The 24874-nt window shown below is 44.9% G+C and overlaps 1 protein-coding gene across 1 annotated transcript in view; it reads left to right on the top strand.

The window, feature by feature from the left end:
- LOC141095090 (uncharacterized) overlaps positions 1-24874 on the top strand; it is a 616558-nt gene that overhangs the window by 409021 nt on the left and 182663 nt on the right. The window contains exon 87 of the mRNA XM_073580971.1: positions 20434-20514. Within this exon, the coding sequence (XP_073437072.1) occupies positions 20434-20514 (81 nt within the window). The remainder of the gene's footprint in view (positions 1-20433; positions 20515-24874) is intronic.

The raw sequence follows: 24874 nt of genomic DNA, 5'->3' as shown, positions 1-24874 counted from the left end.
TATACCACCAAAAAACGTCCAATAAAATCAGAGAACACGTGGTTTATGAAGTTTTGGAAGACCACTGGAGCATTGGTCAAGCCGAAAGGCATGACCAGATTTTCAAACAACCCTTCAGTAGTGAGAAAAGCGGTTTTCCATTCATCTCCGTCTTGGACTCGGATAAGGTTATATGCTCCCTGTAGATCTAATTTTGAAAACCACTTAGCTCTGGACAATTGGTTGTATAAATCAGGAATAAGTGGAAGGGGATACGTATTCCTCACAGTTATCTTATTTAACTCATGAAAATCGAGGCATGGGCGTAAACCTCCGTCTTTTTTTCTTTACAAAAAAGAACCCCGCCGCCACAGGAGAAACAGAAGGACGAATGTGTCCCTTATGGAGGCTCTCGGAAATGTACTCCTTCATCGCAGCCCGTTCTGGACCCGAAAGGTTATACAAGCGGGCCTTGGGCAATTTAGCACCTGGAACCAGGTCAATGGCACAATCAAATGGGTGGTGTGGTGGTAAAACCTCAGCCTCTTTTTCGGAGAAAATGTCCGTATAGTCTATCAGGCACTCCGGAATACCTTCCAGACCCACGGACGACACAGACACCGTATCAAGACATTTCTCAGAACAATAGGGACCCCATTTAACAATGTCCCGACATTCCCAATTAATTACAGGATTATGCAATTGTAACCAGGGGAACCCCAACACCAGTCCCGCTGGCAGGTTGTCCATCACAAAACATGAAATACGTTCCTGGTGCAAGGAACTCACTTTAAGGAGAAACTCTTCATTACAAAACATAATGTCATTTTTTACCAGTGGTGTTTTGTCAATGGCCACAAGGTGAATAGGAGTCTCCAACCTAACTGTCCCTAACTTACACCTGGATACCAAATCAGAATCGATAAAGTTCAATGCTGATCCGCAATCCACGAAGGCAGAAGTGGATGTGGAGACACTCCCACAGCAAAGTTCCACCTGCAACAACATTCTAGAGAAGGCAGAAAAAGGTACCTGAGAGCCTGGGTGACCTCCACGACAATCACCCGGGCTCAGTCGCCTGGTTAGTGGATGGGAGGGGCACACCTTTCTCCAATGTCCAGAATCGCCACAGTGAAAACTGTCTTCTCCCACGCGCCGTGGTCTCCTTTCATTTTCCTTGAGGTCGATGGTTCCCATCTCTGCGATCTCCAAAATAGGACTGGGTCCCCTTCCTTGGGAGAATAACGGTCTTTCACTTTGCATCACTCCCATCGCCCGTAGCCGGCGATCCATTCGGACGGCCTGTGTCATAGCCTCCTCCAGGGAATCAGGTGGAGGGTGGAGAGCCAATAATAATAATAATAAATTTTATTTTTATAGCGCCGACATATTCCGCAGCACTTTACATTTCAGAGGGGATTTGTACAGACAATAGACATTACAGCATAACAATAATCACACACAGTAGATTATAACAAATACCAAGAGGAAAGAGGGCCCTGCTTGCAAGCTTACAGTCTATGAGGAAAGAGGTAGACACGAAAGGTGGGTGGTAACAGTTGCCCTGATTGTATGGACCAGCCATAATGTTAGGTGTGTGACAGTACGGACACAGAGGGCTAATGGATGCATAAAACATGTGGGAACATGATGCGGGAAATCTGGTTATGGTAAAACTTTTGGCTGTGCCACACAGGGATAGATTAGGTTAATGTGTTGAGGCGATAGGCCAGTCTGAATAAATGCGTTTTCAGGGCACGCTTAAAATTGTGGGGATTGGGGACTAATCGTATTGACCTAGGAAGTGCATTCCAAAGAATTGGCGCGGCATGTGTAAAGTCTTGGAGATGGGAGTGGGAGGTTCTGACTATTGAGGATGCTAACCTCAGGTCATCAGCAGAACGGAGGGCGCGGGTAGGGTGGTATACTGAAACAAGGGAGGAGATGTAGGGTGGTGCATCTTTCAGATATTCAGACAGGCCTCTACGGAACAAACCCCGGAGGGCGGCATCATTCCAACAAACCTCTGCAGCCCAGCGTCTGAATTCTGTACAAAACCACTTGGCTGAGTGCTTTCCCTGGCACACACTCATCACCATGTCCTCAGCCATACGCATACAATCAGGCTCATCATAAATATGCCCCAGGGCCTCAAAAAATGCATCTACCATCATACGCTCAGGGGCCGTGGTCGGAAGGGAGAAAGCCCAAGCTTGGGGGGGCTCCCCTTAACAGAGACATAATGACCCCCACTCTCTGACTTTCATCCCCAGAAGAGTGTGGTCTTAAGGAAAAAAAAAAAGCTTACAGCCCTCCTTGAAAACTCTGAACTCTTTTTTTAATTCCAGAAAAGGTATCTGGTAACTTCACTGGAGACTCAGGGGATACTAATGTAATATCCTGAGCCCCCGATGAAAAAGCCCCCTGCACAGTGTCAGAGATCAGCTGCTGAGACTGAGCCAGGACTCGTTGTTCTCCAAGGAGTCTCTGAGAAATCTTGGTTAGGTGTTTAACCTGCTCACAAAGAGCATGCATAGGATCCATCACACACACAGGTGAATGGAAGCAGAGAAAAAAATGGTATCGGTCAGTTATAATATCAGGATCCTGACAGCGCCGGCGTACAGCCTCCGCTGAGCAGGGACTTACCCGCACTGTAGGGACCCCTGGGGACCAGAATAGCCAGAAAGTATAGGTGCACAGGACCTTAGTGATGAAGTTTAGCAAGCCGGCACGGGACCTACGGTCATGTGACTGCAAGGGGGTGGGGCTTAGCGTCCTGCTTTCAGAGAAGACAGAAAACTCAGTCAGGCAAAACGGAGTTCATTCACAGTACGGACAGCGAGGCACAGGAGGGGTAAACAGACGGGAGGTCAGACAAAGCCAAAGGTCATACACAAGAGGGCGACGCGGTACCAAGGGGACAAGCAGAGAGAAGTCGGGTCACAAGCAGAGAGTCATACACGAGAGGTAGCGCAGTACAAGAGGGACAGGCAGAACTCGTAACAGGAACAGAACCGAATCAAAACCAAACAAGCAAGCAAGATATCAGGCATAAGGCACACATACGCACAAGGTCAACTAACTCAGCCGAGGGCAGGAGTATAACTGACACCGGACCTAGGTCCAGTGAGCATTAAATAGCCGCCCTCTGCCAGGGAGAGGCGGAGCAATTAACCCCCAATCAGACCAGGACGGGCCGAAGCGAAACCCCATCCTGGATCATGACAGTTGTCTATTCATTACAGTGAAAGGAATAACAATCCTAAAAGAAAATTGTGTTTCTTCTATTTTTCAACATGAAAATTAATGAGTAACAGCTAATTAATCGCATATGTTACCCCAAAAATTGCCCCATGTAATCCCACAAAAAACAAGCCATTATAAACCGATGGTAAAAGAAAAATGAGAAGCTAATAGCTCTAAGAATTTTTTCAATGAAATTTTGATCTGTGTCTTAAGTTATAAATTGATAGAAAATAATACAATACTACTAAAGAAAACAAAAAACAAATTGCATCCTGAGGTCTGAAAAAGGTCATCTCTTTCAGGAATTAAATACCAGGATAATTTTTTACAGGAATTATATTCAAAAAGTGTTTAACTATTTTCTGATACAAAGAAAGTGCCAATACAAGTATATGGGTCCCCAGAAACACCCACAGCACACGGATGGTATCTATGTGCTGTCTGTATGTTATCTGTGTTTAAAATTGCAAAGTATAGAAGAAGCTTTGTAATTTATTTAGATACAGGAAAGATATATTTCTTTGTACCGTATTAGCCAGTAGATAGAAGAATATTTAGAATTGAGAGTCCTCAATGGTTGATACCTTTTAATGGTTAACTGAAAAGATGGTAACAAGTTGCAAGCTTTCGAGACTATGCAGGTCTCTTCATCAGGCTAGACTAATACAAAATCTGAAGGATAACATATTTATACAAAAGACAGCACAGAAATAACCCAATAGCTAAGACAAGTGATGTGAAGTGGAATAGTCATTATGGGGGAGTGATAAGCATAAATATTGGAACAGTTCATAGATAAGCAGTATGAAGGTTTTATTGCCCTCTGTCTGGTTCTGTGTTGTGATGACCCCAGAAGGTCTAAAGAGCAAATTCTTTAATTGATGTAAAAAAACATAAATCCATGCGGCACATTCATTCCTGCACTGAATGTTTGGAAAGTGTTCCTAAATTTTTACTCTGAGATTCTTCTTTCTCTCTGAGACTTGAAATTACCTTTTAATACAAGTAATTTAATGTCCATCATGCTATGACCAGGGATACAAAAATGTTTTGCCACAGGTAGATCCACTCTTTTTTCTCTTATTGTTGTAACGTCCGTCTGCGGTTCTGGGCTGCAGCCAGGCAACACCCCGAGAAACACTGATACCCTTTACCCCTATACAGGGATCTGGATTTACAACAGAGCCCAGGAGGTACTGTCTGAATAGGAGCAGCGGCCAGAGCAGGACGTCGTCAAAGTGAAGTACAAAAACGGCAGGCAATAGCAGAGTCAATTTCAGGCCAAGGTCAGAGTCAAAAACCAGGAGGGCAGCAGAGGTACAGAATCGTTAGGAAGTAGCAGAGTCAGAATATCCAGGCCAAGGTCACAAACCAGGAGAGTAGCAGAAGTACAGAATCGTCAGGCAAAAGAGGGGTCAGAAATCCAGGCTGAGGTCAGAGTCAAACAGAAATCAATCACTAAGTAACACACAGGGGAACCAAGAATATATCCGGCGGCTTGCAAGACCAGTCCCAAGGTATTTGAGGGATCAGGTCATCCCTCACAGGTTCCTGGACTGGTGATGTCATTAGGGCCGCCCCCAGGACCAGGCCAGATGGAGTTGCAGTAACCCCCTGATGACTGACAGAGGGGCGGAGCCTGCGCCCACCAGATGCCTGCGCAGGAGCCACTTCTCTGTCACCACCATAACTCACGGGCGGACCACGGCGACTCCCAGTGGCCGAGGCAGGAACAGCCGTCCCCGAGTCTGACAGTGAAGTGGCGGTCTGGCGTCTCCTAGTGGCCGTGACCGGAACAGCAGGCCTCGAATCCAACGGTGACGTGACAGACCGGCGCCTCCTAGTGGCTAAAGCTGGGACCATAGGCCCTGAGTCTGACGGCGATGTAATAGAACCACGGCGCCTCCCAGTGGCCGAGGCAGGAACAGCCGTCCCCGAGTCTGACGGCGAAGTGGCGGCCCGGCGCCTCCTAGTGGTTGCGACCGGAACAGCAGGCCCCAAATCTGATGGAGACGTGACAGTACCCCCCCTTCCAAGAGGGGCCTCCGGACCCTCAAAACCTGGTTTGTCAGGGTGAAGGAGGTGAAACCTTCTAATTAGTGCTTTTGCATGTATGTCCCGCGCAGGGACCCAGGACCTCTCCTCCGGGCCGTAGCCCCTCCAGTGTACCAGATACTGTACGGACCCTCTTACAAGGCGGGAGTCAAGGACACCCTGGACTTCATACTCCAAGGACCCTCCGACCGAAACGGGAGGAGGAGGGGACGGGACAGGGTGAATTGGGGAGCGATACAACTTGAGGAGAGACTTGTGGAAGACATTGGGTAATTTGAAAGACTGAGGGAGTTTTAAACGGAAGGCCACCGGGTTAATCACCTCTATAATCTCGTATGGACCAATAAATCTGGGACCCAGTTTGGCAGACGGTACTTTAAGCTTGATGTTTTTGGTGGAGAGCCAAACCTTGTCTCCAACTCCCAGGTGCGGTCCTTTGGATCGCCGTTTGTTCGCTGCCAAGGTCTGTCTAACCCGGGCCCCTTTCAAGTTAGCGTTTACCTCAGACCAAATGGTTTTTAAACGATTAATATTTTTCTCTACCCCAGGAAGCTCCGACATTCTGGCCGAGAATGAGCCAAAGCGCGGATGCAGCCCGTGGTTGCAGAAAAAGGGGGTAGACTTAATGGAGTCCTGATACTGATTGTTTAGGGCAAACTCGGCTAGTGGCAGATGTTCTGCCCAATCGGACTGGTGTTCTGAGATGTAGCAACGAAGGTATTGCTCCAGAGCCTGGTTGACACGTTCGGTTTGCCCATTGGTTTCAGGGTGGTAAGCCGAGGAAAAAGATAGCTCAATACCAATGCGTTTACAGAACGCCCTCCAGAACTTTGACACGAATTGGGTACCCCTGTCAGACACAATATTGACCGGGGCACCGTGTAAACGTACCACATGTACAATAAACAGTTTACTCAACGTTTCCGAGTTAGGTAACCCCGACAGGGGGACAAAATGACATTGTTTACTGAACCTGTCCACCACCACCCAAATACACGTCTTTCCATCTGAGGACGGAAGGTCCGTAATGAAGTCCATGGAGATGTGGGTCCATGGACTCTCGGGGGTGGGCAAGGACTGGAGCCAGCCGGCAGGGCGAGTATGGGAGGACTTGGCGCGGGCACAGACCTCACATGCTAAGACATATTCTTTGCAGTCCTTAACCACCGTCGGCCACCAAAAATTCCTAGTTATCAATCTGGCAGTATTATTAAGACCAGGATGGCCTGCCAAAACAGAGTCATGTGATTCTCTAAGCACTTGCAGGCGGAACTAACAATTTGTTGGGTGGCGTAGAGTCAGGGGCTTGTTCTGGGGATTTACGGATCTCCTCCAGAAGGTCTAATGACACTGCGGACACAATAATCCCAGTGGCCAATATCGGAACTGGTTCACAGTCCTCGGCTTGTGAGGGGCAGAAACTGCGAGAGAGGGCATCGGCCCTCACATTTTTTGTACCAGGGCGGAAGGTGATTATAAAATTAAACCTAGAGAAAAACAATGCCCACCTTGCTTGTCTAGGATTTAACCTTTTTGCTGATTCTAGGTATGTCAGGTTCTTATGATCGGTAATTACCGTGATCTTGTGTTTGGCGCCCTCGAGGAAGTGACGCCATTCCTCGAAGGCCCATTTACTTGCCAATAGTTCCCGATTCCCAATATCATAGTTTTTCTCCGTGGGAGAGAATTTGCGGGAAAAAAATGCACATGGACGAAGCTGAGTGAGGGATGTAGTGCCTTGTGATAGCACTGCTCCCACTCCGACTTCAGAGGCATCCACCTCCACAATAAATGGACGGTCCAGATCCGGCTGAACCAAAACTGGGTTGGCCACAAAACTCTCTTTTAACGTAGAAGACGCCTGAATTGCCTCAGGATTCCAGTTGGCCACGTCCGCCCCTTTCCGGGTCAGATCCGTGAGTGGCTTGGCAATCTCTGAGAAACCTCTAATAAACTTGCGGTAATAATTAGCGAACCCCAAAAATCGCTGCAGCGCTTTCAGCGATTTTGGTTGCACCCAAGCCTTAATAGGCTGGACCTTGGCAGGATCCATGCGGAAGCCTTTACCTGAAACCATGTATCCTAAAAACTGTACCTCCTCAGCAAAAAAGACACATTTCTCCAGTTTAGCAAACAAGGAGTGTTCACGTAGTCTTTGTAGCACAGAACAGACGTGTTGAGAGTGTGTCACAGGGTCAGCAGAGTAAATCAGAATGTCATCTAAATACACCACGACATACACCCCACAAATGTCTCTAAAAATATCATTAACAAAGTGCTGAAATACGGCAGGTGCGTTGCTGAGTCCGAACAGCATAACCAGGTACTCAAAATGGCCAAGGGGTGTATTGAAGGCCGTTTTCCACTCATCTCCCTTTCTTATGCGGACCAGATTATATGCCCCCCGGAGGTCAAGTTTAGTAAACCAACGGGCTCCTGTTAGCTGATTAAAAAGATCAGGGATGAGTGGAAGCGGATACTGGTTTTTTTATAGTGATTGCATTCAACTCCCGATAATCAATGCAGGGTCTGAGACCACCATCTTTCTTCTCTACAAAGAAGAACCCGGCCCCAACTGGAGAAATGGACGGTCTGATAAACCCTTTTCTTAGGCTATCTGCAATATAGTCATTCATGGCCTGACGCTCTGGGCCAGAGAGATTAAATAGTCTTCCCTTAGGGAGACGGGCATCCGGAATCAGATCAATAGGGCAATCATACTCTCTGTGAGGGGGTAGCTTTTCAGATTCTACAATAGAAAAGACATCCTCAAAATCTCTGAAAGCAAACGGTATGCGGGGGGTTTTAACCTTAACTTGGTTTACTGCCAAGGATATGCAATTTTTCTGACACTGTGGGCTCCAGCGTACAACGTCACCCAAGTGCCAGTCGATGACAGGATTGTGCTGGCGTAGCCATGGTATACCCAGAATAACTGCAGATGTTAAATTGTCCATCACAAAAAATGACACCAGCTCAGTGTGTAAAGCTCCCACAGACATAGCAACCTTGGCAGTAACAAACTTAACCCCCTCCTGAATAATGGACGTGCCATTAATAGCCGTGGTTTTAATAGGGGCATTAAGTTTTAGTAGAGTTACACACAGATTCCTAGCAGTCAAGGAATCCATAAAATTTCCTTCAGAGCCACTATCCACATACGCGTTTAAACACAGCGATTTCTGACCACATGAAACTGAAATGGGTAATAAAACTTTAGCCACATCTGCGGGCAATACCTGAGCCCCTGGGCAACCATAGCCAGAGTAGTTGCCCAGAGGTCGACGTGCCAGGAGCATGGATCTCTGAGGTGCAGCTCTCTCCCTGAAGACTCCAGACTGCCTCATAGTTGTCCAAGAAAATGAGAGAGATCTTCCAGGCTGTGCACTGCAACAGGTGTTCAGGCTAAAAATCAGCTCAGTCAGAAGAAGAAAAAAAGAAGTTCAGGGAGACTGCTTTTGTATATGTTGGGTATATACACAAGAAGCAGTTAATTTTATGGCCGGATATAATGTAACGTCCGTCTGCGGTTCTGGGCTGCAGCCAGGCAACACCCCGAGAAACACTGATACCCTTTACCCCTATACAGGGATCTGGATTTACAACAGAGCCCAGGAGGTACTGTCTGAATAGGAGCAGTGGCCAGAGCAGGACGGTCGTCAAAGTGAAGTACAAAAATGGCAGGCAATAGCAGAGTCAATTTCAGGCCAAGGTCAGAGTCAAAAACCAGGAGGGCAGCAGAGGTACAGAATCGTTAGGAAGTAGCAGAGTCAGAATATCCAGGCCAAGGTCACAAACCAGGAGAGTAGCAGAAGTACAGAATTGTCAGGCAAAAGAGGGGTCAGAAATCCAGGCTGAGGTCAGAGTCAAACAGAAATCAATCACTAAGTAACACACAGGGGAACCAAGAATATATCCGGCGGCTTGCAAGACCAGTCCCAAGGTATTTGAGGGATCAGGTCATCCCTCACAGGTTCCTGGACTGGTGATGTCATTAGGGCCGCCCCCAGGACCAGGCCAGATGGAGTTGCAGTAACCCCCTGATGACTGACAGAGGGGCGGAGCCTGCGCCCACCAGATGCCTGCGCAGGAGCCACTTCTCTGTCACCACCATAACTCACGGGCGGACCACGGCGCCTCCCAGTGGCCGAGGCAGGAACAGCCATCCCCGAGTCTGACAGTGAAGTGGCGGGCTGGCGCCTCCTAGTGGCCGTGACCGGAACAGCAGGCCTCGAATCCAACGGTGACGTGACAGACCGGCGCCTCCTAGTGGCTAAAGCTGGGACCATAGGCCCTGAGTCTGACGGAGATGTAATAGAACCACGGCGCCTCCCAGTGGCCGAGGCAGGAACAGTCGTCCCCGAGTCTGACGGCGAAGTGGCGGCCCGGCACCTCCTAGTGGCTGCGACGGGAACAGCAGGCCCCAAATCTGACGGAGACGTGACAATTGTGTGACGATGAGCATTCATCCTTGTTCTCAGTTTTTGCCCTGTCTCCCCCACATACAGACCCCCAGTTGGACATTTATTACAAATAATTAAGTACACCACATTAGATGTGATGCAGCTGAAAGTACCTGGGATCTTGTAGTCCTGATGTGAGTTGGGGATCTTTATCTTGTCCGTGGTCATTGTAAATGGACAGGTTTTACATTTTTTTTCTGGTTGCAAGGAAAGGTTCCTGCAGCTGTTGGAGGGGACAGGGAGCTTCTGACAATTATGCTTCTTAAATTTGGGGGCTGCCTAAAACACAGCAGTAGGGGGTCTGGAAATGTGGATTGTAATTGGGCATCTATTTGTAGTAAAGGTTGTAATTTCCGTGCAGCTCCTCTTAGCACCTCCAGATTTGGATTGTAGGTGACCACTAGAGGCACCCGGTTATTTTCTTGTTTAGCTTGGTAATGTAGCAGGTGATTCCTTGATATTCTGGTGGCTCTTGTAATTTGGTTTTCAATTGTTTCATCCAAGAACAATTGAAAACCAAATTACAAGAGCAACCAGAATATCAAGGAATCACCTGCTACATTACAAAGCTAAACAAGAAAATAATAGCTTCTGTCATAGGCATAACTATTGGACTGCAAAGGCCCCTTATAGTGGTCTTGCACAAGGGCCCTTTAATGTCTGTGTATTTATCTGTATTTACTTATCCATCTGTCAACATCACTGACACTGATGGTAAGAACGGACACACGGACCATACATTGATGACACAATGATCCAAAACACCGATGAGACATTGTTTCACGTATGTGTTTAAACATGGACACGTGAATGAGGCCTTATATTGTATTGCCTTCATTTTTTACTAATAAATACTTTATAACTAGTGATGAATGGATTGTTTGAGATTTGAATTTGCCAGCTTCTGCAAATGTTCCTTAAAAAATTGATTTGTGGAGAATGTATTTACTGTGAATTGAATGTTCCTTATTATCCTCTAAGGTCACAGTGCATTATAACTCTTACATGTAAAAAAAACAAAACACTCGCCTCACTGCTAACCTCTCAAACCACCCTGATGCTCACTTCCCACATCTGCAGACTCTTCATTACAGGCCAGGACTTCAAACCTTGTCACCTGTGCGTTGTAAGGTGATGGCACACATCATGACGTCGCAACCTTACAACGTGCAGTGACCCCCCAAGGCCCGGTTGAGGCCAGAAGTCTTGGCCTATAGTGAAGATCCCAGAGATACAGCGCATAACGATGGAAAGAAGACGTCTGGAAGGTGGTTAAGGAGCAGCGAGGCTGCCAGAGAGGTGAATGATGAGGTGCGTATATGTTTCTATTTTTTTTTTTTTTTTTTTTTTTTTTTTTTTTTTTACAATTTGCCAACCCTATATGGTTCTCCAAACTGACAGACAGATATTTTTTTCGCAATTGAATTCTTGCTGAATTATGAATTTCAGGAAATTAGATGTGCCTTATTGTACAGATCGATCTGCTCATCTCAATGTTACGCACATGGTTGTGGAACCACTGTGCCGTGGTCTGGAGAGAGCCTGGAGGGGCGTAACTAAGTGAACACCTGGTTCTACACTAGAGCCCCTGATGGTGCGGTTAGACTTGAACTCAGGTCAATGCCAGGTGCTACTCCAGGATGGACTCCAGATCCACGGCAACTGACCCAGAAACTATACTGATAACTGAAGTTGCTAAGGCACCTCCCCTTAAGGGAAGGTACCGTAAAGTGAACCTGTCAGCAGGATTTGCCTAAGTATACTAAAGGCATTGCCCTGTTGTCACTGTTACACTGATTAAAATGATACCTGGGGTGAAGAAATCCATCTTGTAATTCTTGTATATAGAAGTTTTCAGTTAATGATATGCCCGTACTCCAGGGTGGAACTGTAGACAGAGTCTTTGTCTTGGTGCTATAGGCCAGAAAAACCAAGGAAAGGCCTGCCCACAGGCCACCACAAAGCACAAACATGTTCATCATCATGGACACAGAGAGAGATACAGAGAGAGATAAAAAGAGAGAGTGAGTGATACACTGAGAGAGATATACAAAGACTGAGAGATACAGAGAGAGGCACACAGTTACAGAGAGAGACATAAACAGAAAGAGAGTGAGAGCTACACAGGGTCCGAGAGATACAGAGAGAGACAGACAGATACACAGTGACAGAGAGACACCCAAAAGAGACAGACAGAAAGACAGGCAGAGAGAGACAGACAGCCACAGAGAGAGAGACACAGATACAGAGAGCCAGACAGACTGAGACAGATGGACAGACAGTCAGACAGAGAGAGAGAGACAGAGAGAAACAGACAGACATAGAGAACTCAATGATGTTATATGGCATATCTGTCTATGAGAGACATTATACTGTAGGGCACATAGACGCCTAGACTAGATAATGATTTTTACAACTGATAGCATAGACAGAAAAATGAATAATATTTTAAGATGGGATGGTAATAGTATTAGTCTTTTAATATGGGCTAAAGTGACCGATTGGGACCCTAAGGCCTGTTTCACACATCAGTTTTTTTCTGTCAGTTGTAATCCGCCAAAATGGCGGAAAACGGATCCGCCTGTGTACGGACATGAACGTGTGCCACCGGACCATTTTTTTGACGGATCCGGCGAAGGAAGAAATTTAAAGGAACCGCTGTCTGGGGAGGAGAGAGAGAGAAGAATTTTTCAGCCACCCGAACAGAGTTTAGGGTTAAATTTGCGGCCGAAGCAAGTCCTTCGGGCATGCGCAATGTAAAATGCGGATCCGGCCGCCAGAAAAAAAGTTGCATTGTCCATCCAGGCATGTCGGCGGATGACAAAATTTGCCGGTAATGCAACTCAATGGGAAAAAAACGGATCTGCCAAGCAAAATGGTGGATCTGTTTTTTGTGCAAAACGGCGGATTTTGACTACTGGTAACATACGGATGTGTGAAACAGGCCTAAGTCTCCAGGGCCTGGATGCAACTGTAACCCATGCATATATTGTAACTACATACCAGAGCCTAGTTAATAACATGCTCATCTGTTCTAAGAACAAGTTGAGTCAAGGACTAAACAAAAACCCAAAACTTCTAATTCTGATTTTGTGCATAATAAAGAATTTACAACTATGATTTTTATACCTGCATGTATATGATTTTTTTTTCTTACATCAGCACTTAATAACATAAGTGCTGATGTAATAGCCTTTCTGTTAAGCTTTTAGAGGCTTTTAATGTCCTTTAGTTAGCTTCCTTAAATCTCAGTGGAGATACTCAATCAAAATACATTACAATAGCACCCACATTCTACAAATAGCTTGAACTATTTCTGAATTCTTGTCACATGTATTAAAATGTGTGTTTTCCATGCAGGTAAAGAAAATAACAGTAGAATTGTCATGATAAATTTACTTGCCAACTATAACTTTTTCATTCTGGGTTCCAATACATTTTATACAGTGTAGATTAGTGGGGAATGCAACATATGAACCAGCTTAAACTATTGGCAAACTTATATATATTCAGATGCTTCTCACAAAATTAAAATATCATCAAAAAGTTAATTTATTTCAGTTCTTCAATACAAAAAGTGAAACTCGTATTATATGAAGTCATTTCAAACATAGTGATCTATTTCAAGTGTTTATTTCTGTTTATGTTGATGATTATGGTTACAGCCAATGAAAACCCAAAAGTCATTATCTAATTAAATTAGAATAATTAACAAAAAACACCTGCAAAGACTTCCTAAGCGTTTAAAAAGGTCCCTTAGTCTGTTTCAGTTGGCTTCACAATCATGCAGAAGAATGCTGATTTGACAAATGTCCAGAAGGCAGTCATTAACACACTGCACAAGGAGGGTAAGCCACAAAAGGTCATTGCTAAAGAAGCTGGCTGTTCACAGAGTGCTGTATCCAAGCATATTAATGGAAAGTTGAATGGAAGGAAAAAGTGTGGTAGAAAAAAATGCACAAGCAACCAAGATAACCGCAGCCTTGAAAGGATTGTTAAGAAAAGGCCATTCAAAAATTTGGGGGAGATTCAGAAGGAGTGAACTGCTGCTGGAGTCATTACTTCAAGAGCCACCACGCACAGATTTTAGAGCACTTCATGCTTCCCTCTGCCGACAAGCTTTTTGGAGATGGAAATTTCATTCTCCAGCAGGACTTGGCACCTGCCCACATTGCCAAGAATGCCAATGCTGTGCTAAAAACAACAGTATCACTGTGCTTGATTGGCCAGCAAACTCACCTGACCTTAACCCCATAGAGAATCTATGGGGTATTGCCAAGAGGAAGATGAGAGACACCAGACCTAACAATGCAAATGAGCTGAAGGCTGCTATCAAAGCAATCTGGGGTTCCATAACACCTCAGCAGTGCCACAGGCTGATCACCTCTATGTCACGCCGCATTGATGCAGTAATTGATGCAAAAGAAGCTCCGACCTAGTATTGAGTGCATTTACTGAACATACAGAGGATACTTAAAGTATTCAGACCCCTTTAGTTTTTCACTCTTTGTTTCATTGCAGCCATTTGGTTTATTCAAAAAAGTTCATTTTTTTCTCATTAATGTACTCTCTGCACCCCATCGTGACTGAAAAAATCAGAAATGTAGAAATTTTTCCAAATTTATTAAAAAGAATAACTGAAATATCACATGGTCATAAGTATTTAGACCATTTGCTCAGTATTGAGTAGAAGCACCCTTTTGAGCTAGTACAGCCATAAGTCTTCTTGGGAATGATGCAACAAGTTTTTCACACCTGGATTTGGGGATCCTCTGCCATTCTTCCTTGCGGATCCTCTCCAGTTTCATCAGGTTGGATGGTGAATGTTGGTGGACAGCTATTTTCAGGTCTCTCCAAAGATGCTCAATTGGGTTTATGTCAGTTCTCTGGCTGGGCCAGTCAAGAATGGTCACACAGTTGTTCTGAAGCCACTCCTTTGTTATTTTAGCTGTGTGCTTAGGGTCACTGTCTTGTTGGAAGATGAACCTTCGGCCAAGTCTGAGGTCCAGATCACTCTTGAAGAGGTTTTCATCCAGGATATCTCTGTACTTGGCCGCATTCCTGTTTCCTTCAATTGCAACCAGTCATCCTGTCCCTGCAGCTGAAAAACACCCCCATAGCATGATGCTGCCACCACCATGTTTCACTGTTGAGATTGTATTGGACAGGTGATGAGCAGTGCCTGGTTTTCTCCACACATACCGCTTATAATTATCACCAAAAAGTTCTATCTTTGTCTCATCAGACCAGAGAATCTTATTTCTCATAGTCTGGGAGTCTTTCATGTGTTTTTTAGCAGGCTTTCATATGTCTGACACTGAGGAGAGGCTTCCATCGATCACTCTGCCATAAAGGCCCGACTGGTGGAGGGCTGCAGTGATAGTTGACTTTGTGGAACTTTCTCCCATCTCCCTACTGCATCTGTGGAGCTCAACCACAGTGATCTTGGGGTTCTTCTTTACCTCTCTCACCAAGGCTCTTCTCCCACGATTGCTCAGTTTGGCTAGACAGTCAGGTCTAGGAAGACTTCTGGTGGTCCCAAACTTCTTCCATTTAAGGATTATGGAGGTCACTGGGCTCTTAGGAACCTTGAGTACTGCAGAAATTCCTTTGTAACCTTTGCCAGATCTGTGCCTTGCCACAATTCTGTCTCTGAGCGCCTTGGCCAGTTCCTTAGACTTTATGATTCTCATTTGGTCTGACATGCACTGTGAGCTCTGAGGTCTTATATAGACAGGTGTGTGCCTTTACAAATCAAGTCCTATATGTTTAATTAAACACATTTGCACTCCAATGAAGGAGTAGAACCATCTCAAGGAGGATCACAAGAAAGTGGACAGCATGTGACTTAAATGAGTGTCTGAGCAAAGGGTCTGAATACTTATGACCATGTGATATTTCAGTTTTTCTTTTTTAATAAATTTGCAAAAATTTCTACTTTTTTTCAGTCAAGATGGGGTGCAGAGTGTACATTAATGAGGAAAAAATGAACTTTTTATATATATACACTTCATGTGGTTTTCTTTTCATTGTAAAGCAAGCAACAAATAAGACAAAATAACTGAAAACTTCAGTGTGCATAGCTATTCATCCTCCTAAATTCAGTACTTTATAGAGCCTTCTGTTGCATCAATTACAGCTGCAAGTCGCTTTGGATAAGTCTCTGAGCTTTCCACATCTTGTCACTAGGATTTTTGCCCATTCATCAAGGCAAAAATGCTTCACCTCCTTCAAGTTAGATAGTTTCTTCTGGTGATCAGCAATCTTCAAGTCTGATGACAGATTCTCAATTGGATTAAGGTCTGGGCATTGACTAAGCCACTCCAAAACATTTACACATTTACCCTGAAACCATGAGTGTTGCCAGCAGTATGCTTTGGGTCATTGTCTTGTTGGAAGGTGAACCTACATCCTGATCTCAAATCTGTGGTTGACTGAAACAGATTTTGCTCAAGAATTTCTCTGTATTTTGTGCCATTCATCTTCCCCTCGATTCAGACCATTTTCCCTGTCCCAGCTGCTGAAAAACATCCCCCACAGCATGATGCTACTAATCCCATGTTTCACTGTGGGGATAGTGTTCTTGGGGTGATAAGCTGTGTTGATTTGGCACCAGACATAGCGTTTACCTTGCTGACCAAAAAGTTAAATTTTTGCCTCATCTGACCACATCACCTTCCTACATACATACATTTTGGGAGTCTCCCACATGTCTTTTGACAAACTCAAAATGAATTTACAATTTTTATGCGTAAAGGTTTTTTTTCAGCCTACTCTTCCATAAAGGCCACCTCTATAGAGTGCATGGCTTATTGTGGTCTTATGGACAGATACTACAGTCTCTGCTTGGGGACTCTACAGCTCCTTCAAGGCTACCTTTGGTGTCTGTGCTGTCTCTCTGAATAATGCCCTCCTTGCCTGGGCTGAGAGTTTTGGTAGGCAGCCCTCTCTTGTTAGTTTTTTTTTGTGGTACCTTGTTCTTTTCATTTGATGATGATGGATTTGATAGTGCTCCAGGGGATCATAAGAGACTGGGATTTTTTTATAAACCAATGCTGACTTAACTTCTCAACAACTTTGTCCCTGACATGTTTGTAGATCACCTTGGTCTTCATGGTGTTGCTTGGTTAGATATGCTTTTTGCTTAATGGCGTTGCAGCCTCTGTGGCATTTCAGAAAAGGTAAAGTGTATATACTGACCGAGTATGTGACATTTAGATTGCACACAGGTGGACCTCCTTTCACTAAGCATGTGACTTATGAAGGTAATTGCTTGCACCAGAAATTTTTAGGGGCTTCTTCACAAAAGGGGTGAATACATATGCACATGCCAATTTTTGGTTATTTGATCACATAATTTAATTTATTTCTATATTTTTCTCAATTCACTACATGATACATGGTTTTTTAAGTCACAAAATTGGTAAATTAAGTTCATCTCTGTGTAATTTATGCCAAATATAAGCACAGCTGCTCTGGGATGTCCTCTGTGATGGCCTCATAGGTATGTTTGAGAACATTAGGGATTAAACAGCATCATGAAAACCAAGGAACACACAAAACAGGTCAGGGAAGTTGTGGAGAATAATAAAGTAGGGTTAGGTTATAAAAATAAATGGTCCAAGATTTCAACATCTTACGGAAGTTTTTGCAACTTTTTAAAAACTCTCAATTGATGAATGAGTAGAAAACAATTCATGAATCAGTCAAAATCTCCAAATCTCCCACAATGAAAAACATAAAAAACACAGGCAAACACATAAAACTATACTTTAACAAGATGAAAATTAAAAGAAGAACAAGGCGCAAATAGAAACGCTGCACGTGACACCAAAAACTAGACAAAAATAAGGTGCAGATAACTCAGACCCCAAATGTATGATTTTTATTAAGGCTATGCTAATGCTAGGGCTATACTTTTATTAGGGTTGTGCATTGTTTGACTGGTCATTTTGTGCTGACAGACTCCCTTTAATTTTTTAAGTGTCCCTGTACATTAAAGAAATAATATATTGAGGTATGGTCCTCACAGGAAATGAATAGTCTAACATACTGCTGCTTGTAAATATTTTTGTACCATATTGAAAAAATAAAGAATAATATGAGTGTAAATGATTTAATTCTTTGAATATTGATCAAATTCCTTTATGATGTACAATTCTTAATGAGATGTTGCAGTGCTTCCCTACATAAAGATCAGGAGCTTATTTTGAAGTATTGAAGAAATTAAGATTTTTCAGGTCTTGATCTTTAGTGACATCATTTATGAATCTTTTGACACCCAGAATTTTCATAATGTTATTAAGAATTAACACTCTCATGAAGACTATTTTTTTAAAGTAATCATTATATATCCAATAGTTGAGTGTAAGTATATCTTTGGCAGACATGGGGTTAAATGTGTTTTAAGCCATTTGTTGATTTCTAGGTCTAGTGGGAGGTAAATTCTTGATTTTCTAAATGCTTATAGTTTTGAGTAGTTTCTTAGCTAAGGAATTTTTGTAAATAATGCAGCAATCCAGTTATAAATTGCTGGGAAAGTGGTAATGGATTATCAATATTCCTCCCTTTTGTATAATCACATATTCTTTGTCCTCTGAGAATTCATTTAAACCAGCTTCAAGAAGTGCCTCTTATTCATCAACTTACAGAATCATGAACCGTCTCTCCCAGATTTATGTAATAGGTATTTTGTCATAATATGCTAAGTTACTTCCATTACATATTGAGCATCCACATAGAAGGAAAAGCAAGTTTTCTCAAGTTAACTTTCAGATTACTCAGAGCTAAATTTCCCTGACGTAATGACAAATATTGATATAAAAGTATCCCTTATGGCATTTCTATTTACGAGTACATTTGATAATGCATATTGTAACGCTTGCACCCTGACTGGATGGCGCGAGCATGGATTGTGGCCCCACTGTGCCACAAACAAAGCTACCCTGAAGGGGCATGACTAAGCAGCTACCTTGGTGTTCACTGGAGCCTCTAGTGGTGAGGTCAGGCTTGTGTGGCAGGTAGCAGCCAGGTACCACTCCAGGGCGGTGTCTGACTGTAGCAGCTGATCCCACTGGGGACAGAACACTAACAGGTGCGGGCAAGTACAGACGGGCACGACTCATATTCTGGCAGGCGGGCACGGCTGGCACTCTGGCAGGTGGGCAGGGCTGGCACTCTGGCAGGTGGGCACAGCTTGCATTCTGGCAGGCAGGTGGGCATGGATCAGATTGGAGGAACCATAACCGTAACGGGTAGGGTAGGAACACAGGCAGGTACGAGTAGTATAACAGAACAGGTAGGAACCAGTTCAGACTGGAGGGACAGGGACTGTTAGGAACAAGTTCAAACTGTAAGGACAGGAACTGTTAGGAACCGGTTCAGATTAGAAGGACAAAGACCCGTAGGATGCGGAGAGCAGAGCAGAGCCGCAGGGTGCGGAGCAGAGATCAGAGCCGCAGGGTGTCTCCACAGAGAGTAGAGTCGCAGGGTGAAAATCAGAGAGCAGAGCCGCAGGGTGCAGAGCGGAGAGCAGAGTAGAGCCGCAGGGTGTGGAGCAGAAAGCAGAGCACAAGGAGTAGACAAAAGGCTACACACAGCTGAGTAGGGAATGAAACAAATAAGGATACGAAGAGGAACAAGAAACAGACTTAGCACAGACAAGGATGAACACGGGAACAAGTTCAGGACGAAGGATTCAGGCCTGGGTATACAGCCCCCAGGGAGGAGGAAAGCAAGACACACAGAGCACAGAAACGGGCCTTTCCACATGATCACGTTGTTAATATGGGGCTTTTTGTTGTAGATCGGAGAACCCTAACAGTTGAAACATGTTAAATACAGACACCCTAAGGCTCACGCACACTGTTTTTTAAAAAACACCATTGTCACTTATCCACAGACAGGGGACCATGACCAGGACAACCTGTCCTGCCAAGCTCTAATTGGTTATTTTACCTTACTTTACAGATTGAAATGCACAGATTTTGCAAAAATCAGAATTACACCTAAATAATTGACTGCAGTCAATGGAACTCACAGGATCACAACAGTTATAAAAGGGATAATGACACCTACTTTTCAACCAAAGATCCAGTAATGTTGGATCGTTTTATCAACATATATATCCAAATATCTATTTTTGTTGCTTTATTGGTCATAACTAATATCTAATTAAATTTAAATAATAAGAGAGAACTTAAGGTACTCACCAAACTGCATAAAAACTTCCTTTATTTCCAAAATGAGGGTCAAATGAAGAGTAGGTGAATGTGAAATGGTTGTTGCACAGTCCCACACCATGTATCTCTTCCGTGATATGCATTTATTTTAGAAATAAAGGAAATTTTTTTATGCGCTTGGTGAGTTCTGTAAGTTTTACTCTTTTATTAGACTTTGTCTAATTCTATTTGTTGAGCATCACCGCTGCTTTTTCTCACTAGCCCGGGCAGATCTTTTTTTTTTCCTCTGATGTTAGTGTTTGATGCCTAGTGCTTACTTCTTTTTGGGGGCTAATTTAATCTTAAATGTTTGCAGCAATGCAAAGCATTTCAGAGGGTTCACAAACCTAACATCACTGTGTAACAAAAACTGCTTCAAATTCTGTTCTTCATAGAGTCCCATGCTTTGAAGCTCCATTAAAAAAAACCCACATGCTATGTTACGCTGAATAATTACTTATTTCCAGGGCACAGCAGGACTTGATGGGAGGAATGGACATAAAGGATCCAAAGGCGACCGAGGTCTACAGGGTCAAAAAGGAGAACCGGTAACATTTCTTACAATTTTTTACAGAACATGTTTAGACATATTTAGAGATTGATCACTGTTCTCAACTTTGCTTTTGAGAAACACCTTCTCCCTAGGGTTTCACACTTCAGGGTTGCTTGAGGGAAGGCGCTTCTCTTTGACCTACAGTTCAGAGGATGAGGTTTAGAGCCTTGGACTAAGTGAAAGGAAGGGAGAGCAGAGGCAGGGACGTAACTATAATACAAAATATCACAAAGGTGAGTACACATTTTTGTTAAAATTTTATTATATATTTTCATGAGAGAACACTGAAGATATGACACTTTGATGCAATGTAAAGTAGTCAGTGTACAGTTTGTATAACAGTGTAAATTTGGTGTGCCCTCTAAAAATTCAACACGTAAGGTCGCCAACATCCAAAAGCTCTGTGATGTCATCATGGTGGAGGATTCCAATAGAAACCTGTACAGCTCTAGTGAAGTTCATGCCCAAGAGAGTTAAGGCAGTGCTTGAAAATAATGGTGGCCACACAAAATATTGACACTTTGGGCACAATTTGGCGATTTTTCACTTAGGGGTGTACGCACTTTTGTTGCCAGCAGTTTAGACATTAATGTCTGTGTGTTGACTTTAGAGGGCACACAAAACTTACACTATTAATCAAGCTGTACACTGACTACTTTACATTGTGTCAAAGTGTCATTTCACCAGCTTTGTCCCATGAAAAGTTATAATAAATTATGTACACAAATGTGAGGGGAGATGCGGCTTTGGAGCCAACAAGCTTCAAGTTACGCCACTGAACAGACGTGATTAGACAGTGACCTGATCTCCAACAGCAGCTGAAGGGGAGGAGGATGAGAGCCCTGGACCAGCAAGTGACTAGAGTTGGGAAAACAGAGGTGAATAGAGTTGAGCGAAACGGGTCAAAAAAATTCAAAAGTCGCCGACTTTTGGCAAAGTCGGGTTTCATGAAACGAAACCCGACCCTAGGATGAGGTCGGCCACGAGGTCGGCAACTTACGCGCCAAAGTCGCGTTTCAAAAGTTTGTTTTGCGCTCTTTTTCAGCCAATCAGGATCCACGGACACTGTGGGCAACGTGATGACCTAGGCATGGGTCACCACCATCTTTCAGAAGGGCATGCAAGTGATTGGCTTGCTTTGGTGGGCGTCACAGCGGGTATAAAAGGGCGTGCACGCCGACCGCCATCTTACTTCTGCCGATCTTAGTATAGGGAGAGGTTGCTGCTGATTCTGTAGGGAGAGCGTTAGGCAGGGAAGAAGACAAAAAAACTGCTTCTGCTGCTAGCGATTTGGCCTGCACAACACACAAGTCACTGTGTGTGCAGTGCAAGGGGAGGCTATATTGTGGTGTATCAGTGGTGTTGGTTGTTGGGCTGCCTTTTAAGGCTTCCTGACACGCTGGCATTGCTGTTTACCCACTGCTCCGCAAACTGCTTTTTTAAAAGCAATCCAATCTCCCTTATCCTCTAGTCACTTTTGTCACAGCTGTGCCATCGAGCCTGTCACATAGCGCTCAGATATCAGTGGGCCTCACACAATCCACAAGTGTCCAGTGTCCAAAAGTGTGCGCAGAGATTCAAAATCTCCATTATCCTCTCGTCACTTTGGTCACAGGCAGCTGTGCCATCGAGCGTGTCACATAGCGCTCAGATATCAGTGGGCCTCACACAATCCACAAGTGTCCAGTGTCCAAAAGTGTGCGCAGAGATTCAAAATCTCCATTATCCTCTCGTCACTTTGGTCACAGGCAGCTGTGCCATCGAGCCTGTCACATAGCGCTCAGATATCAGTGGGCCTCACACAATCCACAAGTGTCCAGTGTCCAAAAGTGTGCGCAGAGATTCAAAATCTCCATTATCCTCTCGTCACTTTGGTCACAGGCAGCTGTGCCATCGAGCGTGTCACATAGCGCTCAGATATCAGTGGGCCTCACACAATCCACAAGTGTCCAGTGTCCAAAAGTGTGCGCAGAGATTCAAAATCTCCATTATCCTCTCGTCACTTTGGTCACAGGCAGCTGTGCCATCGAGCCTGTCACATAGCGCTCAGATATCAGTGGGCCTCACACAATCCACAAGTGTCCAGTGTCCAAAAGTGTGCGCAGAGATTCAAAATCTCCCCTGTCCTATAGACACCTTGTACCTTGTTTTACATTACTATATAGTTTGTTGGATTTTGTCTACATTTCTACCAAAAATGAGGAAGGCTGGTGGAAGAGGCCGTGGAATTGGGCGGGGGTTGGCAGCTGGTAATGATGGTGTTGGTGGTGGATCTGATGGTAGTGGCAAGAGCAAAATAGGACCGAATGCAGGAGGTGCTGACCCTGCGTCATCGTCTGGCTACATAAGGCCTCGAACGCTTAGTTTTCTAGGAGTTGGCAAACCGCTTTTAAAGGCAGAGCATCAGGAAAAAGTTTTGTCTTACATTGCTGACTCAGCCTCCAGCTCTATCGCCTCCTCTTCTTCAGTTGTAAAAAGTAAAAGCACTGAGTCGTCATTGGAGGCTCATGTTCATGAACCACACCTTTCCTTGTGTCCTTCACCCCAACCAAGATTGAAGGATGACGCAGGCCATACTACTGATTACTCCATGGAGCTGTTTTCACATACCATGCCTGGATTATCAAGTGAAATGGTGAATTACCCAGGCCAAGATGAATCTGACATGGAGTGCACTGATGCACAGCCGCTGATGGATGATTCTGCTGGTACATTCACTCAGAGCACTACATTGTCCTCGCAGTGTACAGAGCCAGATTTTGACCCTGATGAGACTCAGGTGCCCCTTCCCGCACACTATACCACCATACACGGTGACACAGAGAAAGGTGCACATGACATAGAAGAGGAGGTGATGAATGACCCAGTTGTTGACCCAGATTGGCATCCATTGGGGGAAGAGGGTGCTGCTTCCAATAGCTCAGATGAGGAGCATCCACAGCAGACATCGACATCGCAACAGCTGTTATCTGGCAGGCCCGGAGCACTCCAAAGACAGGTTCCAAACATCAAAAGAGTTGCTGGACAGCTTGTCCAGAGGGTCAAAAGATCACAGCGTGCTAGGCCGCAAAATGTCTGCCAAAGTAGGAAGAGTGCAGTGTGGCACTTTTTTGAACAAAATCCTCATGATCAGGCCAAGGTTATCTGTAAGAAGTGCGCAAAGACCTTTAGCCGAGGGAAAAATCTGAAAAATTTGAATACCAGTTGCATGCTTAGACATTTAACCAGCATGCACTTGCAAGCGTGGACACAACACCAAACCTCAAGTGCCACATGTGCAACTGATCACAACGAAGGTAGTCAGCAACGCTACATTGTTTCCCCCACTGTAAGCCCACCGGTTAGCACAGCAGCAAATGTTGAGGTGTCGTTGCAAGGCCACAGCAGTCAGGGAATCCCACTGTTATATCAACGAAAGACTGATTCTAGGCCATCAGAAAGAACACCAACTCCATCACCATCATCAACCCTCTCTCAGTCCGCCCTGTCCACCGCTACTTCCACCATATGCAGCTCTCAAGTCCAGCTCACCCTCCCAGACACTATGAGTAGGTCAAGAAAGTACTCAGTCTCTCATCCGCGTACACTGGGTTTGAACGCCCACATTGCCAAACTAATCTCGTTTGAGATGATGCCCTTTCGGTTGGTGGAAAGCACAGCTTTCCGTGAACTCATGGCCTATGCAGTACCACGCTATGACCTACCCAGTCACCACTTCTTCTCTCGCAAAGCCATCCCAGCCCTCCACCATCATGTGAAAGACCGCATTGTCCATGCACTCAAGCAGTCAGTGAGCGGAAAGGTGCACCTCACAACTGATGCATGGTCCAGTCGGCATGGCCAGGGCCGTTACGTGTCCATCACTGCGCACTGGGTTAATGTGGTGGATGCAGGGTCCACAGGGGACAGCGGTGGTGGGACAGTGCTGCCTAGCCCACGGTATAGGAAACAGTTGGCTGTAGGCGTTCGACCCTCCTCCTCCTCCTCCTCCTCCTCCTCCAGAAGCGAAAGCTCGTCCACAGAGCGCAGTCGTACGAGCACTCCATCTGCAGCTGCCACTGTTGCACACGATGTGTCCCCCTATCGAGCAGCTAGTGGAAAGCGACAGCAGGCTGTGTTGCAGATGATGTGTTTGGGCGACAGACACACCGCCGAGGTGCTGGCCGAGTACTTGAAGCGACAAACTGAGTCATGGCTGGGCAGTGTACATCTTGAGGCAGGCAAGGTAGTTAGTGATAACGGCCGTAATTTTGTGGCAGCCATAGCCCTTTCAAAACTCAGCCACATACCTTGCTTGGCTCACACCTTGAACCTGGTGGTGCAGTGCTTCCTCAAAAATTATCCGGAGTTAACAG

The sequence above is a fragment of the Dendrobates tinctorius genome, unplaced genomic scaffold, assembly GCF_039654945.1.
Source record: "Dendrobates tinctorius isolate UK_male_01 unplaced genomic scaffold, ASM3965494v1 ptg000066l, whole genome shotgun sequence".
NCBI classification, from domain to species: Eukaryota; Metazoa; Chordata; class Amphibia; order Anura; family Dendrobatidae; genus Dendrobates; species Dendrobates tinctorius.
This window is presented reverse-complemented; position numbering and strand designations above follow the sequence as displayed.